Source organism: Mesoplodon mirus (genome assembly GCF_964341445.2).
Source record: "Mesoplodon mirus genome assembly, chromosome: 9".
NCBI lineage: Eukaryota > Metazoa > Chordata > Mammalia > Artiodactyla > Ziphiidae > Mesoplodon > Mesoplodon mirus.
Window position 1 is genome coordinate 58,631,529 of NC_138985.1, and position 12,368 is coordinate 58,643,896.

The 12,368-nt window shown below is 34.5% G+C and overlaps 1 protein-coding gene across 1 annotated transcript in view; it reads right to left on the reverse strand.

The window, feature by feature from the left end:
* VPS50 (VPS50 subunit of EARP/GARPII complex) overlaps positions 1 to 12,368 on the reverse strand; it is a 132,803-nt gene that overhangs the window by 50,623 nt on the left and 69,812 nt on the right. The window contains exons 15-16 of the mRNA XM_082633014.1: positions 10,771 to 10,865; positions 10,343 to 10,441 (exon numbers count right to left, since the gene is read on the reverse strand). Coding sequence (XP_082489140.1) covers positions 10,343 to 10,441; positions 10,771 to 10,865 — 194 coding nt within the window. The remainder of the gene's footprint in view (positions 1 to 10,342; positions 10,442 to 10,770; positions 10,866 to 12,368) is intronic.

The window sequence follows — 12,368 nt, forward strand, 5'->3', positions numbered from 1 at the left end:
ACCATCACCTTGATACCAAAACCAGACAAAGATGTCACAAAGAAAGAAAACTACAGGCCAATATCACTGATGAACATAGATACAAAAATCCTCAACAAAATACTAGCAAACAGAATCCAACAGCACATTAAAAGGATCATACACCATGATTAAGTGGGGTTTATTCCAGGAATGCAAGGATTCTTCAATATATGCCAATCAGTCAACGTGATACACCATATTAACAAACTGAAGGAGAAAAACCATATGATCATCTCAATAGATGCAGAAAAAGCTTTAGACAAAATTCAACACCCATTTATGATAAAAACCCTGCAGAAAGTAGGCATAGAGGGAACTTTCCTCAACATAATAAAGGCCATATATGACAAACCCACAGCCAACATCGTCCTCAATGGTGAAAAACGGAAACCATTTCCACTAAGATCAGGAACAAGACAAGGTTGCCCACTCTCACCACTCTTATTCAACATAGTTTTGGAAGTTTTAGCCACAGCAATCAGAGAAGAAAAGGAAATAAAAGGAATCCAAATCGGAAAAGAAGAAGTAAAGCTGTCACTGTTTGCAGATGACATGATACTGTACATAGAGAATCCTAAAGATGCTACCAGAAAACTACTAGAGCTAATCAAAGAATTTGGTAAAGTAGCAGGATACAAAATTAATGCACAGAAATCTCTGGCATTCCTATACACTAATGATGAAAAATCTGAATGTGAAATCAAGAAAATACTCCCATTTACCACTGCAACAAAAAGAATAAAATATCTAGGAATAAACCTACCTAAGGAGACAAAAGACCTGTATGCAGAAAATTATAAGACACTGATGAAAGAAATTAAAGATGATACAAATAGATGGAGAGATGTACCATGTTCTTGGATTGGAAGAATCAACACTGTGAAAATGACTCTACTACCCAAAGCAATCTACAGATTCAATGCAATCCCTATCAAACTACCACTGGCATTTTTCACAGAACTAGAACAAAAAATTTCAAAATTTGTATGGAAATACAAAAGACCCCGAATAGCCAAAGCAATCTTGAGAACGAAAAACAGAGCTGGACGAATCAGGCTCTCTGACCTCAGAGTGTACTACAAAGCTACAGTAATCAAGACAGTATGGTACTGGCACAAAAACAGAAAGACAGATCAATGGAACAGGATAGAAAGCCCAGAGATAAACCCATGCACATATGGTCACCTTATCTTTGATAAAGGAGGCAGGAATGTACAGTGGAGAAAGGACAGCCTCTTCAATAAGTGGTGCTGGGAAAACTGGACAGGGACATGTATAAGTATGAGATAAGATCACTCCCTAACACCATACACAAAAATAAGCTCAAAATGGATTAAAGACCTAAATGTAAGGGCAGAAACTATCAAACTCTTAGAGGAAAACATAGGCAGAACACTCTATGACATAAATCACAGCAAGATCCTTTTGGACCTACCTCCTAGAGAAATGGAAATAAAAACAAAAATAAACAAGTGGGACCTAATGAAACTTCAAAGCTTTTGCACAGCAAAGGAAACCATAAACAAGACCAAAAGACAACCCTCAGAATGGGAGAAAATATTTGCAAATGAAGCAACTGACAAAGGATTAATCTCCAAAACTTATAAGCAGCTCATGCAGCTCAATAACAAAAAAACAAACAACCCAATCCAAAAATGGGCAGAAGACCTAAACAGACATTTCTCCAAAGAAGATATAGACTGCCAACAAACACATGAAAGAATGCTCAACATCATTAATCATTAGAGAAATGCAAATCAAAACTACAATGAGATATCATCTCACACCAGTCAGAATGGCCATCATCAAAAAATCTACAAACAGGGCCTCCCTGGTGGCGCAGTGGTTGAGAGTCCGCCTGCCGATGCAGGGGATGCGGGTTCGTGCCCCGGTCTGGGAGGATCCCATATGCCGCGGAGCGGCTGGGCCCGTGAGCCATGGCCGCTGGGCCTGCGCGTCCGGAGCCTGTGCTCCGCAACGGGAGAGGCCACAACAGTGAGAGGCCCGCATACCGCAAAAAGAAAAAAAAAAAAAAAATCTACAAACAATAAATGCTGGAGAGGGTGTGGAGAAAAGGGAACCCTCTTGCACTGCTGGTGGGAATGTGAATTGGTAGCCACTATGGAGAACAGTATGGAGGTTCCTTAAAAAACTACAAATAGAACTACCATATGACCCAGCAATCCCACTACTGGGCATATACCCTGAGAAAACCATAATTCAAAAAGAGTCATGTACCAAAATGTTCATTGCAGCCCTATTTACAATAGCCAGGACATGGAAACAACCTAAGTGTCCATCATCGGATGAATGGATAAAGAAGATGTGGCACATATATACAATGGAATATTACTCAGCCATAAAAAGAAACGAAATTGAGCTATTTGTAATGAGGTGGATAGACCTAGAGTCTGTCATACAGAGTGAAGTAAGTCAGAAAGAGAAAGACAAATACCGTATGCTAACACATATATATGGAATTTAAGAAGACAAAATGTCATGAAGAACCTAGGGGTAAGACAGGAATAAAGACACAGACCTACTAGAGAATGGACTTGAGGATTTGGGGTGGGGGAAGGGTAAGCTGTGACAAAGTGAGAGAGTGGCATGGACATATATACACTACCAAACGTAAAACAGATAGCTAGTGGGAAGCAGCCTCATAGCACAGGGAGATCAGCTCGGTGCTTTGTGACCACCTGGTGGGGTGGGATAGGGAGGGTGGGAGGGAGGGAGACGCAAGAGGGAAGAGATATGGGAACATATGTATATGTATAACTGATTCACTTGTTATAAAGCAGAAACTAACGCACCATTGTAAAGCAATTATACTCCAATAAAGATGTAAAAAAACAAAACAAAAAAAAACACAAAAATCATCAGATTGGATTTTAAAACATGAAAACAAAAAAAGACTACATGCTGTTTATAAGAGGCATACTTTACATATAAGATTGAAATTAAAATTAGGTCAGAAGCAAAACTAGATTGAAAGTAAAAATTACAGACATGATTTCTTAAAATCTGGAACTAGGGTGGAATTTTCATCAAAATTTTTTTCTTCATCTGTTTAAGTGATCAATGTGGTGTTTTTCCTGTAGCTGTTAATTAGTAAATTAAATTTATTAATTTTTAAAATGTTTAGCCAACCTTGTTTTCCTGCAATAAACCCTGTCTGTTCATGATGTATTGTTGTTTTTAGATATCACTGGATGTAATATGCCAATCTTTTGTTCAGGATTTTTACACTTATGTTCTTATGAGGTACTAGCCTGTAATTTTTTTTTTGGTAACATACTTGTTATGTTTTGGTATCAGTGCTATGAAGGCCTCATAAAATAAGTTATAAAGCATTCTGTCCTTTTCTGTTCTCTTAAAGAGTTTATATTGATATTACTTCTGCCTTAAATATTTAGCTAAATTGACCAGTGACAGCAGCAGGCCTGGAGATTCTTTATGGAAATGCTTTGAAGCAAAGATTCAATTTCTTTAAAGATACAGGATTATTCAGATTTTCTATGTTTTATTTTATCAGCTTATTAAATATGTACAAGGAATTCGTTCTTTTCAATCTAAATTGTCTTTATCAGCATAAAGTTTATATCATTTTGTTTTATTTTTAATGTCTTAAGATGTATAGGTACCTTCTTTTTAACTGCTGATATAATTTGTGTTTCTTTTTCTTGCTCAGTCTTGCTAAGTAGCATTGTAGATTTCTATTATACATTTACTTTCTCTTTCATTGATTCCTGCTCTTGTAACTATCTTCCCTCTGTTTCTTTAGGTTTAATTTGCTGTCATTTTTTTTAACTTCTTGAAATGGAAGTTCAGTGCACTGATTTTCAAACATTCTTCTTTACCAAAAAATGCATTTAAAGCTAAAAATTCCCCCTTCTGCTTTAGCTATATCTCACAATTTTTATATCATACTTTTATTGTCATTCATTTTAAAATAATTTCTAATTCCCAATACGATTTCTTCTTTAACACTGAAAATAGGTTAATTTCAAAAACTTGGCAGGTTTTCTCATTATCTCTCTGTTATTTATTTGTAGTTTAATTCCACTGTGGTCAGAGAATATGCTCTCTATGATTTCAATCTTTTGACTTTTTTTTTTTTTTAGGACTTGCTTTAGGGCCCAGCAGTTGATTGATTTTGATAAACTTTCCTCTGCTCTTAAAAAAAAAAGAATTCTTCAGCTGTCAAGTGTTGTAATATATATACACATGTATAAACATACATATACCAATATACCTATATCAATTAGGCAAATTTTACTAATATGTTAGTCAAACATATATCCTTACTGATTTTTTTGTCTGCTTATATTACCAATTACTGAAAGTGGCACATAAAATTTCCCAACTATGATTATCAATTTGTCTATTTCTCCTTTTAGTCTGAATACTTTTGCTTTATATTATTTCAAATTTATTTTAGTAGGAATATACAAATTTAGGATTATTATATCTTCTTAACAATCTATCATAATTATGAAGTATCCCCTTTACTTTTACCAATATTTCTTGCCTTAAAGTTGACTGTCTCTTAGGAATTTCTTTAATTTGATATAGAGTATCTACAAAAACCTACCACAAATATCATACAAATATCATAAAGTACTGAATGAAAGGATGTCCCTTGTTGGCACTTCTATTCAACATTGTACCAGAACTCCTAACCAATACAAAGATTAGAAAGAAATATATAGAACCATCATTATTCACATTTGACATATTGTATAAACAATTCAAAAGAATTTCCAAACTATTAGATTTAATAAAATGCTAATTTAACCACCAGATCATAGGAATCCAAGGTCAATATACTAACTAAATCAACGTGTGTGTGTGTGTGTGTGTAAGGAACAACAAGAAATTTAAAATAAAAAGCAATACAATTCAGAACAACATTAATAAAACTACAATATTTACATAATGTTCAAAACGGGTATGACGAGTCAATGGTGACAGAAGAATAGCAGTTACCTCTGAGGAGGCTACTGACCAAGAAAAGGTACAAGGGATACACCTTATACCTTGTTCTAGGATATTGGAAAAGTTCCATATCTTAATCCGGGCAGTTTATGTGGTGTACATATATGTAAAAAATTCATAGAGTTGTACAATAAGATATGCATACATTTATGTGAATTATGATTTAATAAACTTTTTCAAAAGAAAAAACTGTAATAATCTACTCACTACCCTCCCCAAATTGTCTGCATTAAAGGGCAGGTCCATTAAGATAAGGCCACAAATGGCCCAAGGAAACATTAATCCACTTGTGAAGGGTTACAAGGTCACAAGTAGTAGACAGCAGAGACAGGGGCCCTGATTTCCAAATCTTGTTCTTTTCACTGCAACATGGTTGGAAACAATAGTCAAAGGCAAAAATTTACTTTTTTTTTTTTTTTTTTTTTACTGTAAATGATGTTGGTTAATATTATCCAAATTGATTCAATAGAGCCAAAGAAAACTTCCTTTGCATCTCTTTCCCCAAGAACATTTTACACAAATTGAAAGATTTGCATTTTATTTCCTTTCTTCTATTTTACTCTAATACACAAAAAAGATGGCAGTTATGATGAAAAAGCAATGAGTATGTAAGGTACAAACTGTAATCAGATGTTGAATAACAGAACTGACTATAATCATAGTTATGTGAAAAGCAGTCCCAATTATTACTTTAAGCACTCTGGGTGCCACCTGCATCTTTAGAAACAACACACAAGCAGGACACAAAAAACCTTCTCTGGTATACAAAAAAATACGTACAATCAAAATAAAATTAAAGAGATTTTAAAGTGCAAATATAGTGAAGGAGATAATAACCGATCTACAATGCGTCTCAAATATATTGACCTACAAGTTAAAGGATAAGTGTTAGTGAATTAGAACTGTGTGAAACACAGATCTTTTACTTAACCTAATAAAAGACTTGAAGCAATAAAATGTAAGTTCCAAAAACGAATGATAAAAGCACAAGGTTTAAAGAAGGTAGAGTATCTAATATAAGCCTTTATACACTTTAAAGAGAAGGAATTTGATGTTCAGAGAAGTAAAAAATTTGGTTAAAATCACACAGGCCATGAAGCTAGTGAATAACACTTTAGAGGCCATGGATAACACCACACTGCCCCAGACTCTTTACCAGCAGGAAGAAAATTGGAAATCAGTAACAACTGTATTTACTAAGAGGAGTTTAATAGTTGCCTACCCATTATTATTGTGTATCTATGTGTATGTACATATATACAGAAGAGGGAGTAGTGTAAAGTAAGAGATATATATTATGAAGACATTGTTCCTTTTGTTCTCATTTTAAGTCCAAAATTTAAGCCCTCTTGTATAGTTTAGAGATGGAATATAGTTGTACTTTTACATAAATTTTCAGTAAAACACTTCACATATTAAAAATATATTTAACTTATTGGCACCATTATCACCAAGTCCAAAAAAAATTATTTTCTGAAAGCATTTCTCCTTATTTTCCCAAGGAATATATCAAAGAGAGCTGCAACAACACCTCCTATCCCACACACATGCTCTTCTATGACACGACCTTACCACTCCCCAATCAAAAGAAAAAGTCTAATTTCCCTCCTCTTGAGTCTGGACCAGCCTTACAACAAGCCTGTATTCAAAGGAATATGGTAGAAGGACTGCATGTCTCCTGAGCCTATATCAGAAAAGGTCATGCAGCCTCTGTGTGGTTCTCTTGGAACTCTAGTCCTATGGGAAGCCAGCTGCCACATAAGAAGTCCAATCACCCTGAGATCACCATACTGGAGTGGCCACATGAAGGCATGTTGACTAACCAACCCAGCTGTACACCCTTCCAGCCATCTCCACCAAGGTGCAAGTGAAGCCGTCTTGAACCTGCTATGCAAGCTTTCCACCAGCTGAGTACTGCTTAGTCACCTCAGTCAGTGCTATGAGGAGCAGAAGAATCAGTTGATCCCTGCCTGAATTATTCCTGACTCACAGAATACATGTAATAATGATAAGATGATGGTTGTTTTAAGCCTGTAAGTTTCAGGACAGTTTGTTACAAAGCAATACTAGGAAAATATATCCGTGGACACTCATAAATTGAAGCTATTATAGGTTAGGTTTTTCTTTTTAAAAAAAAAAAAAACCTCTTTATGAGATCTCCTATAAAACAACTAAAATTATTGGTAACTTACTTACTACTCTGCCTGAAGCCTTAACCAAAACAACTTATTTGGCAGAGGATATATGGGCGGGGGATTAGGGGTAGGGGTGTAACACATGCTGGCAGGTCAGTTCTAGAAGATGTCAGGCCCAGTATTCAAAAACAGAAGAGATGATTAAATCATTTGATCCAGACAGAAAACAAAGATAAGTATATGGATAATAAAACTGACCCTAGAAACACACATTTTAAAGATACTTAAGGAATAAACCAAACCTTAATAAACTTAAACCTTAAAAGGCAAGGAGAGACTTTTCTCCCTAAAAGGATAGGTGACCTTTCCCCTCTTCTGACATTAGTCAGTGCACCTTTAGGATCACTGAAAACATTTATATGCTCTAAATACTAAAGTAATTAAAATTAAAAGGTACTTGTTAAATAGAATGTTTTGGCAATAGCACACTGCTACATAATTTCTCTGTCGTTACTGTTCAAATTAGATTATTTGTGCTTTGGGGCATTCTGCAACATCTGGCAGAAGAATGACAGCACTGGGTGTATACAAACTTAGAACATAACGAAACCTGGGAGAATAAAATATATCTTTGAAAGATAAGAATTTACACTGACAGATGACAGAGACTGTGCTCCCTCACACGCTCATCCAGCTTTGGATGGCACACAAGATAATGGCACACAAGCTTTAATACAACTTCCACAAGCAACATGGGTACATTTTATAAACAGATGTTCTGCCAAAGAGTAAAATGCTTCTACTTTCACCTTTTTATTATGCTTACATCTTCAAACCAACAACCTAAATGGACTGTAAAATAAGAGTAATTCGGTTCAAGAATTTCTTTATTCTCAAGAGCTCTACTTGGCAGTAGAGGACCATGAAACAAATTGTAAGCATATTTAAACACTAACAAAATTGAAACAGATGATCTATATTTCACCATGTTTCATGGTATTTTTCGGTATTTATGTAATATGATTTGGTGAAGGATATATTAAATCAGAATTTAGTAGATTTAGGTTCATCACTGGCTAATGTAATGACTTTCGTCAACTCAATATATATACATTGGCATCATTTCTAAACTGCCTGTCAAGTTTATCTTGCTTTATAAAGAAACAGATGTACTTCAGAACACACTGATGGTTGGCACCAACTTTACCAAGTGATTTCATTATAATTTCCCAAATGGCAGCTGTTGGAGAGAGAATGACTACAGGCAGTATATGAGCAAGACTGGTTTAAACACTGGGAAAAGAGAAGAATACTACAAAGAAAGATTACATCTTTACTTTTTTTTAACCTATTCCAATTTTTATAATACACAATGCAGCAAGAAAAAAGGGAAAGATCTGCAGGTAATACTTTGGGAGACCTTTTAGTCCAGCCACCTCATTTTACGATTGATAGATAGAACCATATCTCAGAGGGGTTAAATGATTTGTCCAATGACAGAGAGATGGCAGGTGGCAAAAATGTGGTAAGAGCCCGAGTTTACCATTTCCCAGTCCTGCTCTCCTTCTAACAGTACAATACAGCCTCCTCAATGGGAAACAAGTTTCACAAATGTTTCTAACAAGAAAAGTCCATTAAAATATTGAGTGTTTTGGAAATAATAATTCATTTCTGTATTTTCTAATTTCATCAAGGTGAACTTTTGTAAGGAATATCCATCATAGTCAGAGTCTAGAAATGCCCTTTCCTGGTGGCCACAGATGACAGACACCTTTTGACAGTAAGTAAAATGGAATGCAGAATGCAAACCATTAAATAAATCCATGTTTTTGTATTACACACATCTTGCAGTCACAATGAACATCAAAAGACACCCCAGTTGTCTTGTTGGATATAAAGCAATCTTTGAGAAATGGACATCCAGCAATGCCTGCATTCTGATAGGGTAAGTGAAGCTCCTAGCTCCTTCATAGTTCTTTATCCTTTCCCAACTGTGAGCATAAGGCCCCTCTCATTTTGGACAGCAATGTATACAGGCCAAGCCTTCTGTTTTAACAGGGCTTAAGTTTTAACAGAAAAGGAAGTTATAAATTAAGGTAGTGTTAGGGTTTCATGTTGTTCCCTTACCACTGTTTTCCTGAGGTTTAATCAATTAAAAATTTTTTTTTATTTTTTAAACATTCTCTTCATTCAATTGTGCAACTCAAAGGCTCTGCTTTGGTACAGAATCAACTTAAATATACTTTCAAAACAAATATTTAATAGTTTACAATTAAGACAGAAAATGTGTACTTAAATATATTTAATAATAAATTAGTCAATGGTTTCACATCCAGTAACCTCTCTTCTGACATAGCACATATCCCTGTGACCAGGGGTTGACTATGAACAAGGAGAGAAAGGAGAATTTCAAATCCCAACTCTCCCCAGCAGCAAATAACAAGAAAATCAAAACTTAATTTTAAAAAGTAAAAATGCAGAATAAAAAGTGAGCTGTAACTCAATTCAAATGATAAAATGTATATAAGGTGTACAGCATAGGGTCCAGCTTATATGAAGAAAGGTCTAATAAATAGTCTCTCTCTCAATTTAACGCTGCTTTAAGCATACAAACACATTGCTATATAAACATTCTTTCCTACCTTCTTCCACTCCCAAAACCATTCCTAGGCACCCTTTTTAAAGTTAGTAGTGATTGTTTTGCAAAGCAATGTAGTACAAAATCTTGGCTTTGTAGCTACATTCTGATTATCATGCCCTGTTCTCTGAAAGCCTTTTTACTCCTAAATGGCACACAGTTTCAAGCATCCCCCGCTCACTGAGTGCTGCGCTACTGATTTAACTTCCTTACTAGCTCACACGGTATATGCAGGTAGAGAATAGGGGCCAAATTCTTCTGGGGATCCCTAACGTAATAATCATCTTCCACCCATACAGAAGTCAGTTCAGTATTTTAAGCCCCTCAAGACAAAACACATATTGAAATTTACAAAAAATAAGTAATCAGAATACTCTATGATATTTTTGGCAAAAAAATCCTTAACCATCCTAAAAAAAGCTACAAAGAAGATAGTCTTTCAAATTCAAAAGTAATTATTTTAAACCAATTAACACTATAAGGTTAAGCATTAGACAAAGGTATTCTCACTACCTAAATAAGTCTATTCATATTTTATTAGAGTTCTTACCTATGGTAGTTCTTAAAATAATTGACACTTTGTTTTCTAATAGACTCTTGCAAAACTTCAGACTTGCTACCACAGAATTCTTCTCCAACTTGCATCAACCTAGTTGGACAGAATGATTTACGTAAATTTCAGCAACATGTTTATTATAGGGAAAAAAGAGAAGTACGGGTCATCTTTATTCAAAGGTAACAAATCATAAAAATTTGGATGTTTGAAGAAATTCTGAAGATCACATTCATTACAGTTTACAACATCCAAAGGGCAGAAACATTTAAACACACTCACACATAAACCCAGCAGAAATTAGACTATGAATGCTCAATTATCTTTACTTCCATTACGTTATACAACTCAGTGATTCATGACTTCATTGATTATCATGGTTCAATGAATCAAACTAAAGAATAAGACAAGATCTCAAACACTACCTGCTGATTATATCCAAAACAAAGATGAAGTCATCATATTTGAATATAGACAAATCAGTTCCAAGCAAGTAGGTTTTTACTTTTAGCTGAACATCCTATAAAAAAAAAACAATAAATAAATATTTCAAGTAAATCCAAAATATAGAAAATAAGTTCTCAGAACCATTTTTTGTATAGTTACACATTAAAATGAGACAGGAATAGATTCTTATCTTGATAAAAAAATATCTAGTTAGGCTAATAGTCAACATATTTAGGGTGATATCATAGAGACAATTCCATGAACATCAGATATAAAAATAGTATAGACTTGGGGCTTCCCTGGTGGCGCAGTGGTTAAGAATCCTCCTGCCAATGCAGGGGACACGGGTTCGAGCCCTGGTCCAGGAAGATCCCACATGCCACGGAGCAACTAAACCCGTGCACCACAACTAGTGAGCCTGCGCTCTAGAGCCCGTGAGCCACAACTACTGAAGCCCACATGCCTAGAGCCTGTGCTCCGCAACAAGAGAAGCCACCGCAGTGAGAAGCCCACGCACCGCAACGAAGAGTAGCCCCCGCTCACTGCAACTAGAGAAGGCCCGCGCAGCAACAAAGACCCAATGCAACCAAAAATAAATAAATAAAATTTAAAAAAAAGTACAGAACACAATCATCACTACTAATACACACACACATGCAAGATAAGAATTATATCCTCATACTAGATATACTGATAAAAATCATCATTATTTGGGCATGGTTCAGTAAGCTAGAAACCCCAAAATAATCAATTCAAAAATAATTAGAATAAGATGATTGTGTGAAGTGTTTAAGTACAGTATATAAAAATTAATAGTTTTCATGTATACCTGGCTGAAGTACCTAAAAATGGAGAGATTTCATTTAAAACAAATATTGAAAATACAATATACTTAGGAATAATTTTAATAAGAGCTATCAGACCTATAACAAGAAACTAACAATTCTAATGGGATACAAAAGAAATTTCCATAAATTGAGAGTTAAGGGACTGAATACGTGACTAAATACTGTAAATATGTCAATTTCTCCAAGTTAATGTAGAGATACAGTGAAATTCTAACCAAAATCACACACACCAAAAAACTTTTCTTCTGAACAATTATTCTAAAATTCACTAGAAATAATAAGTAGACAATAACCTCTTTTTTAAAAATAGCACTTTGAAAGGATGAAGTTATCAGGAATGATGGGGGACTTGTACCACCTATATTAAATATATTTAAAACTACCAAAAAATGCTAGCAATATAGAGAAAAGTCAATGGAATAGGAAAAATAAATCAGAAACAGTGCTAATATACACATAAAAGCTTAATAAACAGCAGTAAAAACTACTGTTTTCTGATTATTTACTTTTGTCAAGCATTATACTAAGAACTTTACATATTATCTTTATTTTTAAAACTAAAATATGATAGAAAAACATTTAAAATAAAGGAATAGTCAAGGATTTATCAGGAAAATATGAACAAAATAAATACAGCAATGGTAATAATAAAGCAAACTAGAATTCACTGCAAAATGCCTAAGGAGAAAAGAGCTATTTTTTTAAATTAATAAAGAGAATTATGTACA